The 27,281-nt window shown below is 41.7% G+C and overlaps 2 protein-coding genes across 3 annotated transcripts; both read right to left on the bottom strand.

Annotated features, from left to right (window-relative positions):
• Nucleotides 1-27,279, bottom strand: auh (AU RNA binding protein/enoyl-CoA hydratase). 2 transcript variants are annotated; one of them, XM_049020958.1, is made up of 10 exons: nucleotides 27,141-27,279; nucleotides 18,858-18,925; nucleotides 18,683-18,770; nucleotides 14,831-14,917; nucleotides 13,800-13,892; nucleotides 12,104-12,160; nucleotides 2,794-2,981; nucleotides 2,290-2,340; nucleotides 1,608-1,655; nucleotides 1-922 (listed from the first exon to the last, which is right to left on the bottom strand). In XM_049020958.1, exons 1-10 carry the CDS (start codon nucleotides 27,151-27,153, stop codon nucleotides 845-847), a joined length of 771 nt encoding a protein of 256 aa, XP_048876915.1. In that variant the 5' UTR covers nucleotides 27,154-27,279; the 3' UTR covers nucleotides 1-844. The 2 variants fall into 2 exon arrangements, with proteins under 2 accessions (XP_048876915.1, XP_048876914.1); XM_049020957.1 differs by lacking the exon at nucleotides 27,141-27,279 and adding an exon at nucleotides 19,717-19,979.
• nfil3 (nuclear factor, interleukin 3 regulated) lies at nucleotides 20,895-27,281 on the bottom strand. Its single transcript, XM_049020956.1, has 2 exons — nucleotides 27,141-27,281; nucleotides 20,895-22,809 (listed from the first exon to the last, which is right to left on the bottom strand). Exon 2 carries the CDS (start codon nucleotides 22,654-22,656, stop codon nucleotides 21,247-21,249), a length of 1,410 nt encoding a protein of 469 aa, XP_048876913.1. The 5' UTR covers nucleotides 22,657-22,809; nucleotides 27,141-27,281; the 3' UTR covers nucleotides 20,895-21,246.

The raw sequence follows: 27,281 nt of genomic DNA, 5'->3' as shown, positions 1-27,281 counted from the left end.
TTTCAAGGGGTAACAGTTTAATGTTTAACTCCAGGAAGTTCACAATCGACAGTCAGTGAATGCGTAACAGAATGGGCAGTGAAACGGCATGGGCTGGCATTTTCCAGGAATGCGAAGCGGACCCATGAAGGACGCCAGCAAGTCGACACCTTCGAAGAGCTTCGAGAGACACACAGGACACAGGAAGCGAATGGCAACTTCCTTTACAGAAATCATACATTTCAATTAGCTGCTTTCGGCTGTTAGCGTGGCGAGGTGGAACACTCGCTGCCTCTGAGGATAATTAGCTGTGAGACTGGAATGGACCTTTACTGTCAGAGATTTCCTGCCTTTCACTCTAAACACCGTCCTTGTAGCATTTCTATGCTATTAGATGCACAAAAAGTGGTAAAACAGGTTTCTACATTAAGCGTGATTAGTACCAAAGCGTGTTCCCCAGCATAAGCGAGGACTGCCAAAGCCTCATGAGAAACACTTTGTTTTGGGGGGCATGTCCATTTACTCTGCATCATGTTAATTTATTAGTATTATTATAAGAGCACTGATGTCATCATAAATAAGAGCACTGATGTCATCTGTAATATAAAAGCCCAGCCACTGGCATTTACATACTGCAAGATGACAGCATCTGGAAGATGCGCAGCTGGTAGGGAGCTATACGCATGACTGGTAAAAGGCAACTGGAAACAAGAGATGTTGGACGCACATTATTATTATTATCATTATCAGACGCTGAATGAGTCACATGCGTGAGTTTCGAAGACATTAACCGAGAGCCAGGAACAGGATGCACACGTGTGAACTGAAGACGTTGGCCTCTGATAGGCTAACTAGGCTACACTGGTTACTCCCCCTTGTAGCGAGGAGGCCTCTTCTCCTTGAAGGCTGTGAGACCTTCAATTCTGTCCTTTGTCGGTATTACCTAGAAAAATGAAAAGGGGCCGATAAGAAAACTGCAAGGACACGGTTGCGTTTCATTCGCCTCACGTTACATGTGTACCTCTTTGTGTGTGTGTGTGTGTGTGTGCGTGTGCGTGCGTAATTAATGAATTATATATATATATATATATATATATATATATATATATATATATATATATATATATATATATATATATATATATATATATATTATATTATATTATATTATATTATATATTACACACACACACACACACACACACACACACACACCATAATAACGAAAAAGTTGAACAGAATTAATTTGTCAAATCCCAGTTAAAAAACACCACATAAATTACAAATTAAAAACACGCTTCAATTTACACGCCAAGGTGACGATTTGTGAAAATACATTTACATTGTGAAATCATCTACAAGTCCCTAAAAAACACACAATAAGCTGAGAGAATGGTAGAGAAGGCACTGAAGGAACAGTAACCAAACTGGAACAGGATTTATTTGTTTGAACGTCCAGTGTATCCAGTTTCATTCTCCCCCAATACAGAGTAAATCTGAGTTGCCAAAAAGTTCTACTGATTCTTTCGCTCACCAAAGAACAACTTAAAATGTTCTGGATGATTGATAAACACCAAGTTAGACAGGGCCAGAGCTCGCCAGCTCATCATTATCTACAGAGGGCCTACCTGTGCATAGCAGGCTTCTTCTATGGCTAAGCCTGTTGCCAAGTCAACCTGCAGTAGAAAATAAAAGACAGTTTGTCAACAAAGCCCAGAGAACCAGTGCCACTGAGCAGCAAAGTCGGGCTCACTTCCCATGCTACCATCATGTTACTGCCACATGAATGCTGGTTATAACAGCGGTTCAATCCATGTCGATGTTTCATGATTACCGTGAGGTATCACCAGCCCATTTTTAAACATGCTGCCTAGGCTTTAAGAGCATTTACTGCAGTGCACAAACCAAAAAGACGGTGACTTCGAATCTCTGACCCACCGGTGTAAACTACGAGGCTTAATACTGAAACACCCTACTGTTTGTTCTGTTGACGTTTATGAGACTGGTCTACAATAATGTTGAGAAAGTACCCAATTTTTTTCCATGCAACAAGCCAAGACATAAGGAGGAATTAATTTCACCCAGTAAAATTGTGGCACGGACATTCCTGAGATATTTAGCAGCACAACTCAGTGAAAAACTAATAATACAAAGAGACGAGCCCAACCCGCATGACTTCTGCCTGTGTTATGTAAATTACCAAGATGTAACTGTATCAGTGTACAGGGATGACTCACTCACCTTCATCCACATCATGGACATGAGATTTATGTGCATGTCAGGAAAGACTCTGTACATTAAAAGCCTTACCTCAATGCCCTGGTTTATAGCAAGTTTGGCCATTCTGATGGCAATGGGCCCCTGAAATGAAACAGAAAACAGATGAAGGAACCTTGCAAACACCAGCTGGATTCACTCAGGATGTACAGTGTGGACACTGGCAGGACCACTCGATATGCCCAGGATCTGCACATGAACCCTGAAGCAGAGAGCAAGGCGATGCGGACCATTAGGCTAACAAAGGGCATCCCCAAGGTCCCTGAAAAGAAAATGCCTCACTTACACACAGGCGACTAACGGCTGCCCAATCCAAATTATGTCCTGAAACACAGAGCTTATAAAAACCAGCTTCACCTTAGCCAGAGGATGAGCCCGAAGACCACCTTCAATTTACTCAAAGGATGAGCCCGAAGACCACCTTCACCTTCTCCAAAGGATGAGCCTGAAGACCACCTTCACCTTATCCAAAGGATGAGCCTGAAGACCACCTTCACCTTATCCAAAGGATGAGCCTGAAGACCACCCTAATCTTACCTGAGGGATGATTTCCCTAGCCAGGTCCAATGCTCTCCTGTAGGCAGCATCCCCACTGTCATTCTGCTCCACTGCATGATTAACCAGGCCCAGATTCTGTGCTTCTGCTCCATCCACCACCCGCCCAGCAAAGATCAGCTCCTTGGCCAGGGAGACCCCGATGGTCCGAGGGAGGCGCTGCGTTCCTCCTGGGGGGACCGGAGTGGGGGGTTGAGTGTGTGTGTGAAAAAGTATCACGTTCTCACCAGCCTAGCTATGCATAACTATCCACAACAAGAGGTGCATGGAAGTGGGGGCCGAAGAGGAAATAAAAGATACAAAACACTGCCTGCCCCTGGCAAAGTGGACAAATAAACAGCAGAACACAGAGTCCAAGCAAACACTTTCTGATAACTCATTTCAGTTATAATTAAACATAGTTAGCCCCTGTATTTCGAGTGTTATTATATGTGACAAACTATTGAATTTAAGGAGATCACGTGTTAACAAAGAACATCTGACAAAGAATAATGTGAAATCAAATTGGTTTTCACTGACAAACATCTAACTACACATTAAATACATATTTGCTATATATTTTTAAAAACCAGGCTGCAAGGTGGCACTTTTCAGGCAAACAACAAACAAAACATAAGTATATATCAATTTCAAAGACATGATTTGGCTAGGATAGATTGGAAGAAAAAGAGGCAGAAGCTGTAAGAGCAGTTTTCTTAATTAGTGTAATAAAGGAAAGGACAGTGATTCCCTGCATGTCAATCGATTTCTGTCTCAGACCAATGAAGTCACCATTTGTAAAACATGAATGCGGCAGAGAAGCATCAGGGTCACATGGGACAGGAGTGACACCCACCAAAGGGGCCAAGTCTGTTTTGCTGCGCCTTTCACCACTAGAGACCGATATCCCAGAGACAGAATTAGAATCTGACCGAACTCTTAACTGCAAACTGCCAAATACAGGGTCACATAATCCATATGTCAACATCATGATACGGGGATTGTGTAACAGGTCCCCCCCCCGTATTCTCAGGACTGTGTCTATGTGCATTCCTAACCAAAACATTTTTGTTAAATCTAGTCAGCCCGAGTGAATACAATCATGTCAACAGGGCGCTGCCTTGTGGGCCCATTGATTAAAAATGTTAGATGGCCAATCAATAAACCAGTTAAAAAAGTGACCTCATTTCGGGTCTGATGCAGAAGCCCAAACAGGAACAGAAAAAAAGGCCACAGTAAATATTTGATAAGTGGCAGCAGTATTTAACACGTCCCCAGCCGAAACTGCAGTGGCTGCTTCCAGTGAGCACAGGGGAAGATGTCATGAGGCAGGTGGCTAATGCTACATTACAGCAAGCTTAACCAAATAAACATAAGCAACTGCTAAAAATCCAAACAAATTGGAGGAGAAAAAAAATTGCTTTTAAGAGGTTTGCTTAAGACAGGTTGAACCAAGGATTGCTTGATTTTGAGCCAACTTGATTTTGTGCTTTTACATTACTTTTATAAATCAAGGCAGTCAAGGTTCTTGATGCTAGAAAAGGATACGGAAGCACCCCCTAGCCCAACAGTCCACCACATAAACACAAAAAAGATCCACTTAATTAATTGCTAACTTGGCCAGAAAATGCGAGTCTAAGTTCATTAGGACAGCCTGCCCAGCAGCACGTTCAGCCAGCCAGACGGTAGGCTGCAGCGACAGCAGGGTTATTTACAGTAATGCAAGCCTGCCCACCCGAAAAAAAAAACACAATGCAGATTCGTTCATTGCAGACAGTGGAATCAGACCCCCATGCGACCGTGGAAACAGACTGCCTCCACCTGCTAGCATGCTAAACGGACTTGAGAGGAAATGCTTCATACATACAGGTAGAAGAAAGTAGAAGTTAGAAGGAGAAAGAACACACATAACACATGAACGAAGACGAGCAGAGAGCCTGTCAGTGACTTCGATGGGAAATGATCCACAAAGTCCATCTCTCCAAAGTAGAATCTCTCATCTTTAGCTATGAGTCTACTCCTACTTTTGTTTTTACTGCGCCATTATCATCATATGTTATTAATACATCACAGACTACGTACAAGAACACGGGATGTTTCACGAGTCAGGAACTGTTGTACAACATATAATAAAAATACCTTTTTGATGAATTTCACCCACGGGGTTCTCAACGTTTGACCCCGTTGCTCAACTGTTACAAAAGCACTTGGAGGAAAGTGTTTACATATGGTGGTGCCTAGAAGTATTGCATCACAAGGCCGCAGTGAAGCAACACCAAACTCACTCTCTCTCCCACGCGCTTGTCTGTGTGTGTGTGCACTGTCATGGCATTTTAGGCCATCAGTCTCCAGTACACAAGCTCTAACTAAAGATAGTTACTCTTCAGAGCAAAGCTACTGAATAATTCGAAAGGCTAAGACAATGGACAAGCATGGTATTTACGGTCTTGTCATTTCATCCAGACCCTGATCCATTCCCCATCCCCCCAAGCTCTTAAATTTAACTTAATATGTACTAAATTACATGAAAGGAAAAGAATGTGCTCATTGCCGCCGCTCACATCTTCCACAAGTGAATAACAACCCTTGTGGTAAAATGGCCGGTATTTCCTGCCCATTATAGAAAAATATGCTCACCCGATTGTGTAACGAGTGTGATGTTGAGAAATGGATGGCTCTTAATTTGCCAGTTTTGCAACTGCTTCTGGGAAGCCATTGCTTCACATGTTAAAGTGAGATCAAGAAAGAAGCTGAACCAAAAGCGAATCCCATCATGCAAATCCTCATGCCACGACCCAGAGAAGCTCTTGGGGTTCCCTGGGCTTACCCCCGCTACCCCACCCCACAGGCCTACTTTCACGCCAGTGCCCCTAGGATGTCACTGCACCCTCATGCCACACCTATCTAGCATCAGGTGACATGCTGCTGCTTCTGGAAATTTCACAGATTAACTCCCATCCCCCCCCCCCTCCATTATGAATTCATGAAGTTTCGACATTCGGGCAAAACGGGAACAGAATACACGAATTTGAGACAGATAAAAACAATACTCCATATTACATAATTCACGCTGCCACCTTCATCAAATGTTTAGCAAGTATTTAAAAATTACTAATAATGTTATTAATACTCATTTGGGCTCCACTTCCACTAGAGATTACCGGGCTTATTTAATGATGCACACCCAGGCATTAGCCACCATTATTCAGCAGGGTCAAGGGAGCGGCTCTTAAGCAGGTTTCATTAGGAAGTCACCCGGTCTGCCTCCAGTCCTGAAATCCCTGTATCATATTCCACTAACTGAAACCAAGCGCCAACCTGAAACTTCATAAACAACAGACTACAAGCAAACCACTCATGTTTACCAAACTTCCAAATATGCTAGATTCTGTCCTGGGTTTGGATATGCGCATGAGACAATTAATGGGAATTAACACAAGTCAAACTTCTCAGCATACAATTCAAAACGAGGCAGGTGAGCTAACATCACAGAGATGTGGCTCCTTAGACAGGAGAATGCGCCTCAACTCATCGTACCATCTGCCGAGTCACCTTAGCAGAGGTGAAGGAACATTCCTGTATACCGGTGATGGCAACAATAGATTGGGAAGCACCAGGCTTGTGCTTTTCAGGAGGAGAGGGAGGAAAATAAAACGTCCGAGAGCTTGTGAAATTCCAGTAAGAGACTGGGTCAGTTTCACATGTCAGTACCAGTGAAAAGCAAATAATTATTTAACAGAACAAAACAAGCCAGCAGAGGACTGCTTCTGAAGACCAATACTGACTTACTTCAAGTGTTTTATATCAAAAGACATAATTGTTAAATGGTAACCAGCTGCTGAATACAGTCAGTGGACCCTTGATTCCTAAATACCTGATTCAACTTAACTGTTAAATCGTTTCACAGCCCCCATTAGTGACAGATTAACTTGTTCAGATTATGTTCTGTTGGTCAGGGCAGAAAGACTTTCACAGTCACCCCAATATTCAAATGAGTGGGTTGAATGGCAAACTGATCAACAGTAATCTGGTGGAAAATGCAACACAGGCAGCTCTCAACTTGTGTACAACTAATTTAAGTAATCCCGGATCACAGGTACATGGTTTACTAAAGTGTTAACCCAAAAAGACTACATATGCCTATAAGTAAATTTGCATTTTTCGTTTGTTTGTGTACATATTCCTAGAATATTTTTTGCTTAGGTGGTTTCTGCTATAAAGTATTTTAAATGGTATAGGAAGGCCAATCTAACATTTCTATCAATCTAAAATCTGACTTATGTAAGGGTTTGTGGGACAGATTACTTTCGTCAGCCGAGAACCATCAATATAAACAAACTGGGCTTCATTAATATATTAACTGGAAGAAAAAGCTAATATCTAATATAGCGATTCAAAGTCTACATGACAATCATCTGAAATACAGCTCCAGGCTTTACAGAAACAGGGCATAGCAGCAGCCAAACACTCATAGCTTCCACACCACCAAGGCTGTCAGTTGCCCTGGGAACCCACAAAGGATGCAGCCACCTCAAGACACACAAGGTCCTGGGCCTCCTGAGGATGGGCATCATCAGTCAGAGACAGACCCTCTGAGACTGTCCACTCCAGCTCAGAGTGGATCTCAGGAAAGAAAGCGGCAACTGCCATTGGAGCAAAGCGTTGATGCATCCCCCACCTATCCACATAGTCTGCCAACTGTCTGCCAAATTGGGGGTGGGGGGGTCATAACTCAGCAGTCCTTAAAATCAGAGACTGATCTTTAAAAATGTTACCAAGTAAGTCTCCACAGTCAAAGTATCTTTACTGTCATCTCTAACTGCATGATCAATGGGTCATATGCAGAGATGAAATTGTTATATTATCTTATTAAATCATTTTCTCATAATTTTACTACTATCCATACTAACTTGGATATTAATGAATGGTAACATAAGAAAAAAAAACGAACTGGAGAGACCCTTGGGAAAATGTCTGGACGCTATGCAATATGCTGCTTTCTTTGTACAACCAACAGGAGTGGCTACCTGAGCCACTAAGAGGAACAAGTCTGAATAACAGCTTTCATCGTTGATCAACAAAAAGGAATTTATATATAGACGCCAGCTCCTTGAATAGGTGTAACGGTACAAAAGTTTGGCCCACTTTTCAAAGGTTGTGTTTACAGGTTTAAAATTACCAGGCCTGGCTAACAGGGCTATTTCTAGACTCTATTCAGCATGTATTCATTTACGTTCTGAAGCCTTTCCTCCTGACCCATTTCTCCCAAACGCGCTTGTCAATAACATCTGAGGCTTCATGCGACGTCTGAAATCCCTTGCTGGTTTCCATTGTGACCTTGGGTTTGACCTCAGTGACTCCAATGGCAAGCAAGTAGCTAAACTTATGGACATTTATGTGAGCTGTTGAGTACAAATGTATTTTGGGGGGAGGAGAATATATAAATATATACCAAACAGGCCTACATACAGAAAAAAATGTTTTTGTAGGTGCTGTATTTGTCGAGCTCAAACTCATTTTCTAAACTGTATTTACGGGTTAAAAAGTGCAATAAAATACAATTCCTTTAAGTCTACCAAAAATGTTGTTTATTAACAAAAATATAAGTACGCCATCAAGAAATAATCTCTATCTGAAACTCCTGAGAAATACTGCATACAATTCTGTTATCTAATTAAATCGTGCTCAAAAAATGACAGAAGAACTAGATCAGGAATACCAATTATTTTAAAGTTATTAAACTTATTATTAAAATTATTTAAACTTTATTTTAACAGAACATAACATCCATCCATTTTCCAAACCGCTTATCCTACTGGATTGCGGGGGGTCCGGAGCCTGTCCCAGAAGCAATGGGCACGAGGCAGGGAACAACCCAGGATGGGGGGCCAGCCCATCGCAGGGCACACTCACACACCATGCACTCACACATGCACACCTACGGGAAATTTAGTAACTCCAATTAGCTTCAGCATGTTTTTGGACTGTGGGGGGAAACCGGAGTACCCGGAGGAAACCCCATGATGACATGGGGAGAACATGCAAACTCCACACACGTGACCCAGGCGGAGACTCGAACCCAGGTCCCAGAGGTGTGAGGTAACAGTGCTAACCACTGCACCACCATGCCACCCCCAGAACATAACAATGTTCTGAAATTCAAAATTTGGGTTACTTCACATTCAACGTTATTTTAATGTTCTGAAATGCAAGATTCGCTTGATGTTCTGATATCCCTAGATTCGTATTTTTCTTGGGGTATGACAATGTATATACATAAACAGCTTACGTCGGAAGCTCAGGCAACTAGACCCATTGAAAATATTTATGAATATTCTTAAATTACCTGTTCTACTGGGCCATAACAATCCCATTGACCCACATACAGAGAGACCCTTCCAAGGTTTGATGGTAATACCTGTCACCAGCTTGCAATGCAAGAGTAAAACTCACTGAGCTAAATAGTTTGTGTAAGCAGGTTATGAAAACTAGGCACCAGTTGGGCTTTTAAAAAGCTTATAATAGACATTAAACACAGAAGTGTTTTTTTTTTGTATGGAAGTGGGTTATGAATGTGTTCTTTTTAGGACACATAGAATTGGACCTTGAACGGGGTCTCTGGAGCACTGATATTTCAGAGCAATGAGATTATTAGAGACCTTGCAACATGACAAACTAACTAATCTTCTGGAGTGTTTGGGGGTGGGAAGAAGGGAGAGATATGCATGGATGTACATAAACACGAGGAGCTTCCTCACTTTAAACATCAGCTGCATTTAGCTGGCTAACCCTATTGGACAAACCCGAGCAAGCAGGGGCCGGACGCATCTTCCGGATTAAAAACCAAGCTCATCACCCTCATCGTCTATACGGCATGGCCCAGTCTTGAGCTTGTCCCAGCATCCACCCTGCAGCTCACTTTAGGTGTCACCCACCCATGTCTGCCGCAGCTCCTCACTGTCCAATCGAAGCTCCAGACCAGGGTTGCCAAATTTTACGTTACTGGCAACTTACTGGGAGAAACCCTACACGGAACGCGGGCTATGCAAATTGACTTATGTTAAAGGTCGCAACAAAGTGGTCATGTGCGTATGTTGTAAACAACATTTCAGGGGGTGGTGTATGGCTCAGTGGGTTAGGGAGGTTATTGGAAGGTTGCCAGTTCAAAAGACAGGGTCGGCAGACTGATTGCCATCAGATCCTTGAGTAAGGCCCTTAACCCCCAGCTGCTCCAAGGACTGCTTGACCTTGCTAACTGAAGAGAAAAAAAAAAAAACATACGTAATTTTGGATAAATGTATCTGCTCAATAAATTAAATGCAAATGTATTACAATGCTTTAGTTAAACTGGGTCAGGGGTCCACTCAGACCCCGTCACTTGCGGTGTCATATGCACCTCTGCGTACTTTCAGCAGCCCAGAAGAAATTAGGCTAAAGGTCAGCTGGAGAGGCACAACTGTTTAAAAAAAAAAAAAAAAAAGCTGCAGAACTCGAGTTACGGATTTACGTCGAGTGAGGGTTGCGTAACGGAGGGTTGTTAAACTCAGCTCCTCCCGGGTGATTCGCCAGTAGCTTTCACGCCAGCTGACTCGGCTGAATTGGAGAGGTCGGGTATACATACTTAACCCTGGGAACATGCAGGAGAAATGCCACTCAATCTAAACCCAGCACATGTGAAGATCATTCGGAACATGAAACTGGTCTCAGGTGTCATGATACACACACCTTCCAGGACACCGGCTCGTTTACAAAACAAAAACAGCACATCTTACAGGACTCCTCCTACCTAACAACACGGTAAAAGCGCCTTCCTCCTGTATTAACGGATGATGCCTTCTGCTGATACCAAAATAATATAAAATAAAGAAGTAAACCAAGACTCAGGAACCCAGGGGCAGATTAATGCATAGGCTATCATAAATTATATCTTAGAACAGCAACACCTAAGTGTTTGTACTGATGTCAGCCTAGGACCCCCAGATAAGTTAATTTGCCCCTGTGATAATCCATTTTCTTCCAAGAGATGGCCCTACATTTCAACCTAGTTATGTTGCTCCATACAGGGGCGTTTGATTGAGAGCAACAGATGCTCAAGAACACTGACATTTTAGTCAGTGGTTATTTAAGGTATGTTATGTTAGGTGAGGCTATAAACTACTCAATTAGACCTGAGACCAACCAAAACCAACAGGTCTTGCAATTCGCCATGCCCAAAGGTGCACTACCATGACCCACAAGCTTCTGAGATGTAACTGATGATTACTCCAAGTGCCTTGTTATCGATTGTGGAGAAAAAAAATAAAAGCTTGAGTGGTGAGTGCATGCGATTAACTATAATATTTCATTCTCACCACCATTACAAATGGGTTTAAGTATGATAAAAGTATGACTGAAAGCATGAAATCACAACTTTTCTGGTTATCATCAAAGCCTGTTTGGAAGTTCCAGCATTGCACAACAGGGATTTATTTTATTGGGGGAGGGGTGGGGGTTATTGGACAGTTCATTTACTTAATGTTTTCCTCACTATTTCTCCTTTTAATGTTAACCAACGGGGACAAAAAAAAATCTGAACATCATTCAAATCTGACAGTCATCTCCAGAAAGTTACATGCTTTAGAAAGAGGAGTGTTTTCATGACACTGACATTCACGTAATACTGCACCAAAGCTCGGACGAAGTATGAAAAGGCGACAGGCGCTTAACGGAATGTTTAGTCAAACCTCAGATTCAACACATGATTTAAAAGCAGTCCCTTGTACACAGTAAACAGCATGTGTTTTGGAGTCGTGTACAGAGTATCAATGTGACAATAACACACTGAGGCAAAAAAAAAAAAAACAAGATTATAACAATCACGATGTGTTGCCAGAGAGCGTTCATTGGACGCCAGCTGTTTTTGAAGTGTGATTTATCATAGAGAGGAAATCTACAGAGTATCGCAACGTGAAACCATCTACATTCATCAAAACCAATGATATTTTAACTTTTACAGATGCATTGTGGCATAACAGTAGTACTGACTTTTAATTACTCTCTGAAACTACTCCCAGTGCTGTAAATGCACTAATTTTACAAATTTCGAAATAATGCAAAAAACATTTGATATTTGTGCATGCACTCTTGCACAAGTACAAGCAATGAATATAAAAAACACTAAAAGCCCCCTTTTCCCTTCAACTCTCAGTTGTATTTCAGTTAACTCTAAGTTTATGGTGGTTACACGAAAGAACAGAAAGTACTGCAGTTCAGGGAAAGTACATATTAGCATCAATCTGTACAGCAGTAAATACAGTGTCAAAGTCTGTCTTACCTGCCCCAGGAATGATAGCTAGCTTTGTTTCAACCAAGCCCATTTTTGCTGAAGTCGCTGTAGGAACAAGTTTTAAAGAGAAACTAATGTTGGAAACAAAAAAACATTGAACATATATTTAAACAACAATTATAAACACAAAAGTAAAAATGCATTACTTAAATGATGCTAAGTTATTCATAAATAATCTTATTAAAATGTACCAATTTTCATACAAAGAACAAATTAAGCTCACTAATATTCATTTTATAAATTTATGAATTTAAAAATCCAGCTCTGCCTATAAACCAGCTACTCAAAGCTAACAGTGAGGTATGAAAACATGACGTTGACCTGAAGTGCTCGATGAAGACAATGCATCACAATCTCACATTACATGCAAATTCATAAAGATACTTACACTCAAAAAGTATGCTAATGAAACATTTTACTAATATCAATAAAAATATTCAGACTAGTTGCATTCTGGCTGAAAACCGAACCAATTGAACATAGTTGCTGCAAATCCCTTGAATCCATGGCAACTCCAATTTGCGTCAACAGCCATGTCGCTTAGTGGGGGGTTTAAACAATTTAATTACCCATAATCACAAATAAGGGGGGATGATGATCTGTTGTAGCTTTTGACAAAATAGGGTGCGCATTCTACTTCAAACGCAGAATGACATTTCACAAATATTTTATATTCCCCGTGAGACGTAAGTTTAATCGCAATCATGAAACGGAGTTTAAGATTTTTTTTATTACAAATCCAAATAACAGAAGACGAGACATTTACTAAAATGCCGCTGAATAAAACGCGCTTAAAATAACAGCGTTTTGCACTTGGCGCGAGTTCGTGTTTTTAACAGCAGTTGAGACGAGTGTGAAGGCATTAGAGACACCACTTCTGTTATGAATCACATAAAATATGTTAAACTCCCGAACAGACCTCGGAATCAAAAACTTGGGTGAGAAATGCGGCAGGAACGATGACATCTGTTCGCTAACAAACAGGCCGCCTCTTGTTGTACCCCGGAACACGGATGCACTTATGCGCCGAAAGCCGGCGCGAATGGCACGCTCGACAGGCACGCTCTCCATCCCGCGCGTCACCCGCCACGGCACGTGCGGCTCGCCCAGCCACTCTCGCGGCAAATTGCGCTCTTCAGTCACTTACTAGACAACATTTAGACTGACCTGATTCACCACCGGATTCACTTGACTCCCCTGAAAGCTGAACAGATAGACCTGGATATATAGTATCCCACTAGTAACTTTCAGTATTTATCTATTTTTTCAGTTCCGCTGTAGGCCTATTTATTATATCCTTTCATGCTGCTGTATGTATTGCACTTTGCCAAGGGCATAAGAGAGTTTGATATTAATTAATTTGAATACAAAGTCTATTTATTAAATCGAACATTTAGTCCACATATATATACACCGTGTATCGCTGCTCTGCCTAAAAATGTCGAAGTATAGGTTTTGGTCCAAATCGCCATTAACTACTGCCCCCCCCCCACCCCAACCCTATACAAATTTAGGACTGGTCAGTCACATTTGTTCAGTGTGCCAAAAAGTGGTCCTGGAGGAAAGCTACCATGAACCTATATATAGAAAGCTTAAAGATAAAGCTCAGGTTCTTTACCTAGTTGATGTACTAGACTTTCTGCACTGCAACATCAGGTAGCACAGAAGCATTGAGTGAACATACCCGCTACTCTCATATCGCAGGCCAAAGCCATCTCCAGCCCTCCTCCAAGCGCCGCCCCATCTATGGCTGCGATCGTCGGCATCGGGAGGTTTCCTGAAGACATGGGAAGCGTTTTTAACAAGGGACGAAACTGACAAAATGATCTGCAGCCTGTTTCAGGCAACAGAAGATGAGTCTGGAAGAGACGTTACGTGCTCACACTCAAAATTACACACTACGGGCGATTCAGAAATGCCAGTGAGCCTGACTGCATGTACGCAAAACATGTGAACTGCACACACACAACAGATGTAACATTTGAACCCCTCAGCCTTGGGGGAAGAGACAGCAGTGCTACCCTCTGAGTCACCCCCGCCACTGCGTGGCACATATGTCAAAATTTACCTGCCCATCTTCCCATCCCAGGAAACACAGAGCATGAGGCATAGGGGACCCTAGACAGCTCATGTCTCCGCAAGTGTTTAGACTGTAGTGGGACACACCAAGTACCATGCAGATACAGAGCAAGGGGTGGGAATCGAACCCACAACCCTGGTGATGAGATGCACTACTGGTAAACACCATGTCTCCTAGATTACAAAGAAACAAGCAAAACAGCATAAATCTGATAATATTTAAAAATGTGAGCTATTCTCCTGCAAATTATTCTTAGTTGAAAATGTGTCCACTGCAAAGAGTTTTAATGGTTCTGTCTCATGCTTCAATGGATTTGTAGAGTACTGTTTAATATAAAAAAAGACACACACAAAAGTATATAAATTTTTTTAATGATCTGGGTAAAAACAATCATCAAAATACATGCAAAAACCTCAAAAAAGACATTAAAACCAAAAATGATTGCAGTTATAAGAAGCAACTAGAGCATTTTGCAAATTGCTAGCCAAGTACTGCTAGTTATTTAAATTAATACATCCTGATTAAACTATCGGCTGGGAGTTTATTTTGAATTAATTTGAGTACGGAACAGAGGGAGTGACAGGTGGCACAAGTCATACGGCCATAGAAATGCTTTCATTGTGAAGCTTACTCACCCAGCTCAGTGATCAGGGCTCTCGCTTTCGAGACAAAAGGTCCAACTTCACTGGGGTGCATTTTTGCCCTCTCCTTAAGGTCGGCGCCTGTTCCCGCAGAAGATTTTCAGGACCAAATTTAGATTAACATCAACTGTCATCCCACTGAATAAAAAATAATTCATCCAGTATAATACACAAAAAACATATTAGCAATTTACTTAACAAGCAACGCTTAAGATGCTTAGATGTGCATCAACAAAGCAGCATTTCAGGTAACTGATGTAGAGAAATGATGCTCAAAATATCGTTTTTATTGTCTGTGTACTGTACTACTGTAAACCTACTATTTTATTCAGAACTAAACACCTTGGATCTTTTGCAGAGGCTGGAAAACATGTATGTGAATATGGATTAGTAAACGCAAATATGTGCCATCTTTATACCAGTCATGAGTTGCACTGATCAGCTGACCAACATCACATCAATAAACTATAACCAAACAGAATTTATCTACCAATTGCGGGCGTCAAATAAGTTGGTGGTGTTGCTGCGAGACACAGAAGTGCCAACAAATGCAATGTGATGATACTAAAACATTCCAGTATCATCATTCCAGTATCAAACATTTCAGGGACAACTGGGTGTTACACCTACCTTCCCCACTCTGTTCCCACAAAGATGGAAGCACAGAATTGTCCAAAACGCCTCTGCATGCTAAACCTCATTCTAATGACAATGCAGAAGAAAAGCACTAACAACCTCTAAGCCACCCTACATTACCCTGCAATGGGCAGATTATTCCTAGGAAAAAAAACCCTTAGATGAGAAATTATTGGCTTCAGATGTGAGCTTCCGATCACGCTCCACAGCATACGAATAAAGCAGGCCAGGGAAAGTCCAGTTCAGTATCTAGTCCTGGTGTAACAATTATCCTCACCAATATTGTGCCACCTAGGTAGGATGGTATGTGAATGGACACGTGCTATACAGGCGACAGACCTCAAGATTCTTAGTTGGGTGTTCACTTTCGGAAACCAGGTCAACTTTGCACGCTGCAGAACGTGGTGCCTAAAATATACATGCCTCTCATCCATGCAGCTTAAATTTCATTTTCAAGAAACAAAAGCTTTGTCCAAAGTTCCAGAAAATAATTATATAAAAAGTACCCAATTATCATTGCTGTACACTAACATGTGTCCTTGTTCTGCAGCCATCGGCTGAATTACATTTTTATTTATTCAGCAGCTGCTTTTATCCAAGGCAATGTACAGCTGAGAAACAAGTCCCTGGAGTAACTGGGGCCGTTCTCGGGGGCCCAACAGTGGAAACACTGCCATCCCAGGGATCTGAACCAGTGACCTTCTGATCACAGGCACAGAGTTCTAACCTGCTTTGCGACACACTGCCCCAAAATAAAACTACAGAAGTGGCTCAGTAACTTAAATACAGACTTAATAAATGACACAATTACCTCATGAACTTACTGGATTATACTAACAAAGGGAACTGTTAAGGTGTGCAGCTGACACATTGAGATGAAAGTCCTCAGTGGCAGCCAGACAAGTTCACTATAGGTGCTTTCACACCGCTGGAGCTATTTTGTGCAACCAGAACCTTTTTTCCCTAGAACCAGCTTGACCTTTACCCGCAGGAACTCAGGCCGATTGTAGTTCCTCGAAACCAGTTCCTGGACCTTTAATACTTTTGAGTACCTACACCAGACTAGGTACTTTCCGTTCAAACACGCACTACAGGGGAGGCAGTTACAGCGATTAGCTTGCTCATTGGTTGACCACAAGCACCAGTGCTAACTTGGTAGTTACACAAAAATGCAGAGAGAGATGTAGTGGAGCAGAATTTGAGCAGATGGGTTTACTTGTGTACCTCAATTACATTTAATGAATCAAGTAATATATTTTTTGATTGCATATTCATATTTTTGCATCGGAAAATGTGATCAATATTTTGTCAAATATTGCCATCCCCCCAGTCATCGTTTTTTATTCTATGGAAAAAAAAAATCGATCTGCTTGGAAGATTTAATAAGAATCATGAACATGTCATTCAGTCATATAGGCTAAAACAAAATATAAATAAAAGGCTGTGTCCCATTTTGATCGCGATCGATCTTCCCAATAACTAACAAAATGCTTATTTATCCTCCATTGTTTTGGCGGTGGTAGACCTATAGTTTCGTATTGAACCATATTTGAAATATAAACGTACAAACTTTTAGCATCTCCCATGTTTATCGAGTTCCTGTTGCGTAGTGTGAAAGAGACACACAAGTGGCTACGAGCTACAAAAGTTCCAGGTCAAATCAGCCCAGGAACCTGTAAACCGGGAACGGGTCCCAGAACGTCGGTGTGGAAGCGCCTTAGGACAGTCATTTCCCATGCAATCTGGCTTTCAGAAAGGTAGTTACTAGGAAGTATCGGCATTCATTCAAGCAAGTTCTAGGGAAATGGGTTTGGTCGCTATTGGACTGATTATCACTGGGCTAATGTCCCCCCCCCCCCTTCTGTACATACGGTAATAGTAATACAGCTTAAGCAGGAAAAACACAGATAAGATATGAAGTAATTCTGGGTTACTTAAGACTGCATGATTGCAGAGAATTTTACAGCCAGGACAGCAGCAGGAGAGCTCAGGCAGACTGAAACCCAGTGGTGTCTGATGACTGAAGTCACTGATCCCAGTTTTGTATTCAGGATTTTAACCTCCACAACCTCAACTATTAACAATCCCATCAGTTATTTTAACCCTATCAGTACAACACACTTTTACATAAAACCAACTTAAACAGCATAAAGACACATACTTCTATAATTATTCAAAACATACATAGCATACACTAAGGGGTGACTTCACCTGTGTAGGAGGCAGGATTCCCTTTGCCCCCAGAACTGTTTCAAAGGTCAACAAGCTGTGCATTCACAGGAGCTTATCTGTTACTTTTGCACTCTTGACCATCCTATTAGTTTTAATGAGTCTGGTCATTCCCCTCTAACCTCTTGCATTAATAAGGTACCTCGCCAACAGAGTAACCACTGACTGGATGGTTTTTGCTTAGTGACCCATTCTGTGTAAACTCTAAACTCTGTAATATGTGGAAAAACCCAAAGTGGTGGCTAAAATGATCACGCCTAGCACTAGCAATGACCGATTATTAAACAGGAATATTGTAGCAAAAAGCAGATGGAATTATTTTTGCGCCTCAATTACATTAAATGTACTAATGAATACATTTTTATTTGTGTCTTCATATTTCTGCCACAGAAAATGACATTAATGACATTAAACGTGTCACCTCAATACAGGCATTCCCCAGGTTCAAAACATCCGACTTACAGCTCGTATTTACGAATGGACTGCCATAAAGGCTATTAAATTAAAAATCCAGGACGAATACAATGGCTTGCAAACGATTGCATGCGCTACTTTGTAACGCTCATGAAAACACTGCACTGCTTCAGCAGTTTGTCGGCTGGAGATACAGTACAACAGTAGTTATTTATATTATTGTACAGTATTATTGTTATTGCTATCCTGTACAAAATTATTTTTCCAACTTACCTACGAATTCGACTTAAAAACTGACTTAGGGAACTGATCTTGTTTGTAATCTGGGGACTGGCTGTACAGATGTCACTTGTTGCAAATCATCCCCTTCTCCTATATTTTTATTAATAACGTCATCAGCAATTAGTCAACATCGTCTCGACTTTCATGAGATAATTGTCAAAAAAGGAAGAAACTTATGTTGTGGCATCCCTAGAAGCTAACAGATTGGTCAGAGTGCACGAGTGCTTTTACTCAATGGAAAAAATGCAGGAATTGTTTTAGTTATGTTAATGGAGAACAGTTTACCTGCACAAAACACTCCAGGCACCAAACTGCACACAATCACAGTCCGTACTTTATTATTCGTTTTCACTGCATCCACAGCTTCGGACATCTGAAAACAAAAAAAGAGGAGAGAGATTGACACACCGCTTCTAACAAAATTTTTGGCATCTTCACAGCCACCTCCCCCACCCCTTACCATTTTCACAAGATTCCTGCTGATGGCATTTTTGGCCTTTGGTCTATTCAGCCCGAACACCACAATCCCTGCAACAACACAACACACCACTGGATCAGGGGAGCCATGGCGGACTGAGGACATTGTCCGATCACGTCACGTAGGAGAACACGGCTGCACTATTAATATTTCACTCACATTACACAATTTGTTCCCCCGAGTCCGTTTCAGTAATTTCTTGATTAGAAAAACACTAGTGTACCATCACAAAGAAGATTTAAAAAACCCACCGAACTTGTTTCGGTAAGGCTCTTGAGCAAAGCTTTCATAAATGTTTGCAAACTACTTTGTACAGCAATGCTAGAAAATGGAAAGTTAATTCTATTTCCAAGACTTATAAATATTAATCTAGGAACACTAAGTCTTTACCACTGACCTCCACAAAGTTTCTTTTTATTTTTTTTTGGATGATCATGCAGTTGTCCTAGTTGCATAACCTAAATAAAGTCTGATGGGTGTTGTGTGCGTGGACTTCGGTAAGAACTACAGCGGCTTACTGATGGTTCTATGAAGTGTCCCTGTATGGATGAATTTGTAGTGATTGCCTGACATACTATAAATACTAACATACCTTATCAAATTACACAGACTCTCGTAGCCAATTGCACGAGTGCCTAAAATATTTTGTTCTGAGCAGATATTGCCGTGGCTAAACAGCCTCCATTCAACAGCGTATGTCGTGCAACATCATTCATTTTTTTCCAGATTTCCAGTTCATGTTGCAAACCGACGTAGCCGTAACTGAGCACTTCTCAGCAAAACAGCTGTGTTTGAATACGGATCGCTTTAGTAGCATATGTATTCGTGCACAGTTAGCTACCTGAGTCGCTTCCATCCAAATACCTTACGCTCAGGTCATCCATCGACTTGGCATCTGAACTGTAACGACGAGCCTGTCCGTGGCTACACTGCCACTCATCTGGCCGGACAACATGCCGCAAGGCCCGGGCATCTTTCTGCAAGCTGCAGACACCAAACTTGGCCACCACGGGTCTGAAAACCTGAGAGACGCCTCTGCAGCACGCCAGAGTCGCCATGCTGCGGCAGTGCAAATCGTGATTGTTTTGACTTTCAACTTTGAACCGCGCATGACGCGTCCCGCGGTCATGTGACCAACAGCCAGCCCGTTTCCTCGCGAAGCGGCGCCCCTCGCGCACGCTGCTGCGCGTGCGTCTCGATCAGTTTCTATGGATATCAAACTTAGTAGGCTGCTTTCGGTTATACATGTGCCCAGCTCCAGTTTTATACCAATATTAATTTAACATTGTGACCGAGTATAATCGCTGTTCCCTGAGTATGGTGAGTTAAAAGTGAGTAAAATATCAGACGCATGAGAAGGAATTAATGCTTGCAATATCAAAAACAATATAGTGTAAAATATACTGATGAATATACAATGCTATGAAATTATCCTAAAAATAGCATGCAGTATTCCTAATGTCTTTCATTTCATCTTTCACGAGGAACATTTCTTAGCTTGTATTTAGCAGTGAAATGTGAGGGGGGTACATCATCACGATTTTCCTTGATTTTCTGAACCATTCCTTAAATATACAGAAACCATTTAAGCGGACGCTTTTTTGTTAACTTATAAAAGTATTATTTATACCAAAGGAGAAGACTTGTGCTGAATGTTGAATAAAAGCCTCATCTTTCCACTGTCATGTTCTGAGCAACAGTGAACTCAAATGTACTGTGTTGAGTGCATCTAGTGTGACGTGACACTGCGCAGTGTCTAAATATCGCGGCTCCAACAACAAGGTGTCATAATTTACAACATGCCAATCGTGAGACGTATTTTAATGAATTTAAATCCAACCAAGTGAGGCACAGAGCTGTTTTTTCAAGGTAACCTGTGACGTAAGGTGAAGATTACCTCTTGTTGCTGTTGCATGTACATGAAGACAAATGTAATGGCTCATTATAGGGCCCTTACGAGTCTCTGAGTGCGAGTGGGGATTTCCTGCCTTAGCAGAAATATCAAGTTAAACACACACGTTTTACACCATTTCAGTTTACTTTCACATTTAAGTGATGTAACAACAAAAACAACCATTCTTAACATGCCAAACAGTAAAAAAAAATCAGTGCTTACATACATTTATTGTAAATGAAAATAAAAACTTGATGATTTACAATAAAAATGAAGAGAAGTTTACACTGAATTTTCCAGGATGGCCTGACATTTACTGGAGTACAGATGGGGCCAATCAAGAACACACGCTCACCACAACAATAAGCGCACGGCACAGTATTCATTTAAATAATCCGCTTCGAGTTTGACACCATGTTGAACGTACAGTGCAATAACAAACAGTGGGAAAACAGCGCTTGTGCAAACACGAGGGGCTCATTTCGAGTGACATCCTTTTGATGGCGAGTCATAATCAGTAGTACTTTTGATGGATCCTGCCGAAGACTGCTGCTGCGCAGTGATCAACCGCTTCAGGGACGCCACTTCTGCTGACAGGTCAGCAATGCCCTGTTTTAGATACAAGTTCGACTCCGCATCCGTGTCTTTGAAATTGGCGGTAAGTTTGTCTGTTACGGGGCCAGGCGAGTCAGTGCAGAGGCGGTTCTTGCAGCCATTTTGAAGTGTTTCTGGATGATCTTTATGCCAGTGGTCAGCCCGGGGTGCCCAATCTTGGACATTTGTCACCTGGAGAGACAAGGGACTCAGGGAGGACTGCAGGAAGTTTGGCAAGGCATGTTTGCCAGCTGGATAACACCCCTTTGCCGACATGTCGACGGGAGAGGATGGCTTCCCAAAGGAATCGTAGTCAGGATCAATGGCCTCCACCTTAATCTGGATGGCCCTGGCTTTGATTCGAAGCTTGTGGGGCAGGGCAGAAGAGCTGGCGTCTGGCACCTTGACTGTGGAGATAATAACGCTCTTCGGATCAGCAGCAGAAGGCACAGGACCTTTTGGGACCCGCTGCTCATCCTCGCCATCTGAGGACTTGCTCACTGGCCCGTCATCCCCGTCTGAAGTCCGGGGAGAATTGCTAGATGACCGAGCCATTTGCGAGAAGGGCGAGGGCTGGAAGCAGTTTCCTGGGAAGGGGCTGGCCATGTAGTTGCGGTACAGTTCATAAGGACTGCTCCGCTCCCTGACTTCCATGGAGTAGTTGCCATTTTCCACCGGCTCCTCTTTGATGATGTCAGGGGTCCTACACAGGCTTGCCAGGGGGCCATCGTCAGTTAAGGGCGAGGTCTCAGAGATGTCCGAGAGCACGCTGAGGGGAGGGTGCTTAATGACCGATATGCAGCTGCTGCCCAGGTGAGAGGGTTCCAGGTCTCTGTTGAGTGCACTGTGACTAGTGCCAGTAGTACCGAAATCTTGGTAGAGCGCTGTGGTTGAGCTGGTGATCTTCTGCACCTCTTGGGCATATGCAGAGGAGCTGACCAACCCAAATTTCAGCTTCAGGGAGAGCAGCTCAGCTTTGAGAGTGGCATTCTCTTCTCCCAAGGCCATCAGCTTGTTTTCTAGAACCATGTCATTGAGCCTCCGTTTCTCCCGCGAACGCTTGGCTGCCTCATTGTTCTTCCGTCTCCGTTCCCAGTAGATGTTGTCCTTCTTTTCGTCGGGGATGAACTCCCGTTTCCTGCGGCAGGCAGAACTTTTTGCCTTGAAGGGTACGTTGGATAGTTTGTGGCCCATCAGCTCACTGTCTCGCCCTTGCAGGGCCACTGCGAGGACCAAAGAGTCCTCATCGGGATAAGCCCCACTAGAAGGTGGCTCTTTCTTAACTGTTTGCATATTTCAAGAGATGTTAAAATGCTGTCCAGCACAATCACAAATTACAACTCATGGTAGGTATTTCTTCCTTTGAGGCATTCAGAAAAGCTCAGATAATTTGATTTGATATTTCCAGTGGGAGGGGGGTCCTCCTTCGTTTGCAGTTTGAAGAATCTAATGGGGGGATAAACAATATATTTTAGAAATCACATAACTTCTTGTTTGGATAACAAGCCATAGTTCAAGTATGTTCTTATCTGAAAACGTGTCTCTACAACTAAAAAGATAAAAATAAATATGTAGCCAGAGAATTTATTTTGGATTACTTGAAGGATTTATCTGCATCCTTCAATTTTTAAATAACCTAGTTATTTTTCCTTTTAGATATTTTGACTGGCTATTGAATTCTATAACAGCGCTTCAGCTGTAAAATAAAAGGCCGATAATCTTCACTAGACGGGCATGTCTTTGAAGCATAATTTAAAAAAAGCAACAGCAAATTATGACTGGCATACTCAGCTGCCTTCTGTGAAACCCACAAAGAAGAAGATAATCTTTTCACCTTTAGACAGGAGCTAATAAAATTATAACATGACCTAAAATACGCCCCCCATCTATGGTGCACTTAAACTCTGCATTGATTGCTTAAATCCTCTCAGACGGAAGATGCGGGCTTGTCAGTAATGCAAAAACCTATCAAGTCACTCTTGTCCATAATCATCATATCTCTGTTTCTAAGGATAAACTATGTGGGCGACTAGCATATCATGTTTGTTCTTTTCAAGTATTGGAACTCTGATTCTGCCGTGGCACACCACACACACCCATTAAGATCAAATTCTTTAAACCTAAACTTAAGGACTGTGAAACTGACCATGAACAAGATGTGCTTCTACCCTTTCAGAGGTAGGTTGGAGAAGGGTCTGAATGCCCATATTTCTCCCAAACAAAAATGTATTTTAGCCACATAATCGTTGATGTTTAAGACTTCATGCCATAAACTGTAAATGTCCAATCCGCTTTATAGCACAGAACTGCACTTTCTGCACACATGTGAATAACACCTTGCTCAGTAACGTCCCGCCAAAGATAATGGCTGCAGTGTCTCCACGTCATTTTAGGAAGTTTGTTGTCTGAATTGCAGCACCTGCCAAGCAATAAAAATGCAACTGGTATGTTAATGGAGCTCCCACACAGAGTGGGGCATCGGGCCGATTTTCAAAAAGAGAAAATTTGCTTTCAGTACAGATGCCCCGGCTTTCTGTGCCAGGAACCTAAGCAAGCTTATCTCAACTGTGAGGGGTGATGTCACTCTCAATAATGCACAAATTTCCTAATTAACATTTCTAATTTGGTAACAGCAAAAAAAAAAAAGAAAGAAAGAAACACTGAATAAACCAGGTAACGTGTGGAAAGGATAAGAAGTTCCTTCCATTGTTAACAGTCCTTTTTCCGGTTAAGTTAATCCTAACATACAAAATTTCACTCATACTAAAATTTCAAAGACATACAGTATGCTTAGTTGCTTGTTCCCTCAATACCTAGCTTCTGTTGTGGCATTTATTTTAATATAGAATAGCGTAATACAATGATGAAGCGTATGTCCTAGCTTTAGACATGCTGGAGTTTGCGTTCATAAAACTGCCTTTTACTTTGCGGCTCAGAACTAATCCATGTAACCCCTGCCATGTCCCAGATGTATATGCTGATGGACAAATCGCCATTTACCATTTAATTAGCAGTGTTTCCCTCTGCTTAATATGAGCAGCAGTATTGACCTGAGTAATTCTTACTCTGCTGGGTATACAGCCCCCTCCTTGGACACAAAGTCTGTGTCTCTTTTGCTCTGCACCACATTGGAGTAACAGAACACGCAACAAGGGGAAATTAGATATACAAAAAATAACATCGCATCTCTTTCTGTGATCTTAGTGAGTCAATACACACCTTACATGAAAAACGTGGTTCTTCAAAAAAGAACGAGAACACGCGCATACTTTATCAGGATCCCAATCAGTAATATTAGATCTTAATCTATAAAAAAACTATTATACTCAAAATCTTTTTTTAAATTATTATTTGTACATCACACTGTCACACACTACACAGCGCATGAACTATATATGGGCATATATACACGTATATAAAATTACATAATAGGGGTTATATGATTACCCTGATTTTTGTTTTAAGGTTTTTTTTTTATCTTATTGCGATCTGAGAATATGATATTAGCATCTCGGAGCTAAATCAACCATTCAAGATTCACCTGAACATGTTTTGGCAAGAAATCGAAATATTTTTATGAAGTATTTGTATCTCTTCTGTTCTTCGTCCAACTAAAAACTATAATTACATAATCACACATAGCTGCAGTACTAATAACAGGGGAGAGTTCAATAAAATATGGTATTTGGAAAATACAAACGTAAATGCCCAGGCAGAGAATACGGGCACCCATTTTCCGTCCGTCTAAAGTATATAATCATTTTTAAAAAGCATTTTAAGGTCGTGTGGGGACAGAAGCTAGATAAACGCGTCTGTAATATGATTATTCAGCTCGTCATTCCCACACACATTTTAAACAGAGGTGCGAGCAATGCTGCTTACAGGAATATGTGGCACGCCTATATTTCACCGTGAACGTAATACGGCTATTTCTAAATTTCTCAATTGCATAATTGAGCAGCAGAGGTTTAAAATATTTTTTTCGCTATAATCGCATGATATATCCGGCGTTTCGGTGCAGAAAAGATAATAAAGGAAAGCACGTAAACTCAAATAGCGGCCGATCACCCTAGTGTCCCATTGATACTAGTGCCGAAAACAAAACGTGGCAAAATGCTGATTCTGCTAACATCCCGGCCAGGTGAACAAGAAGGAAAAAATACTGGGCTTGTGAAACGACCTTCGACTTCATGCACCGGTTAAATTAAGTTGCCCAACGATCTCCAATCAAACTTAATATTAATCGATGCAATAAAAAGAAAAACAACGCCCGTTACTGCGCCAGATTCGGGTTTTGATATAAGGAAATGCGGCGCAGTTTAATTTCCGTGCCATCGACGAGACTGAGGAGCAGCTGGGCGGCCTCTCCGGTCCCGGGTCCCGGCCTGGCTGCTCTGCGTTCGCCGGCAGGAGGCTCCCGTGAACAAAGGAATGCGGCTCCTGCTATCCCCATCACACGTGTTTGAGCAGGAACAACAACATGAAAGGAAAATACGGTACTATGCACCAAGCTTCAAATGAGGAAAGCCAAAACGCCATCACAAGGAAAACTACAAGATTCCCACCGGCTCTTCATTTCGGGTTTTTTTGTTAGTTTTTTTTCCACCTGCGCTTCTTCTACACAACCTAGTTAAACCCATGTATTCCTGCAACGGAGTGAAACCTAATATATAATACTAATACGCATCCAATATGTAAGCAAAAAATTAAATAGTTCAATATATATATGTAATATATTTCAGACTCATGCTATGACGAAGGCAATGCTTAAGTTTTAAACCGGGCTGGAAAAGTTTTTGTCACTGGTTGGGGTGCAAAACGGCGTCGGCGCAAACAGACGAGAAGTGAGGCTGAGCTTGGACGTGCACGGCTGGATAAACATCGTCATGTCCATGCCCCAGATATCTTCATTGTGTCAGGGTTATAAAATAAGCGTGATCGGCTCCCCCTCCCCCTTGGGCTTGCCAGCAAATTCTGTGACTGCGGATGTTATGCAATATTTACTGTAATGGACATTCTTTTTCTCTCCAAACACGTACCTTCTTCAAGCACGTAAGACGTTTTGGTAATTAATCTATTAAATATACGGCGGTGTGGAGTTACATCATATGACCACGTTTCACCACCAAAGTAAAATTCCTATAGCTCAGCTAATCAGCTAACAGTGGAGCACACTCAGCGTGTGTAAAAAAGGGAACGTGGAAATAGCTGGCGATTTCCCCGAATATCCCCACTTTCATATCACGTCCAGAGGAAAAGTCAAAACGACATTGAGACACCCACCCAAACTCGCCTCACGTCTATTTCTGGGTCACTGTGCCATAATGAGCAATCTAAGCTAGCTAGATCGGCACAATGAATGATGTTTACAATCTGGAAATATCCCATGCCTTAAAAACAGTAAAGCAAGCTAAGTAACATCAACTGTGTATTTACAGAAAAGCTGCATCCAGCAAACGTAACAAAAAACTCACTGAATTCTAAATACAGAATCATTTAGGAAACAGAAGTATTTTATATATATATATATATATATATATATATATATATATATATATATATATACACACACACACACACACATAGCATACATAAATACACACATAGTCATATATGTGTATGCGTGATGCGTACCATCCTTAACTTAGGTAAACCAAAATCAGATTTTAAGTTTCACTGCTGCTGCGCTGGCTATAAAGACAATCTCAGTCCCATTCAAAAATAGACAATCCCCCGAAACACAGTGACTAGACATACAACCGAATTAGGCATATTACCTTGAGCAAACATCAGCTCGCTGCTGCCACAGAAGGTGCCCGTTGCATTGTGTTATGGCAAAATGTGGTGTGGCCGTTATAGCGAGAGAGAAGTTTAATTGGTTGTGAAATCCAATTGCACTAAAAGCTGACGCTTCCCTC

Source organism: Brienomyrus brachyistius, chromosome 7, assembly GCF_023856365.1.
Source record: "Brienomyrus brachyistius isolate T26 chromosome 7, BBRACH_0.4, whole genome shotgun sequence".
Taxonomy (NCBI): domain Eukaryota; kingdom Metazoa; phylum Chordata; class Actinopteri; order Osteoglossiformes; family Mormyridae; genus Brienomyrus; species Brienomyrus brachyistius.
The sequence above is the reverse complement of the archived record's forward strand: the minus strand, read 5'-3'. Positions and strand labels throughout refer to the sequence as shown.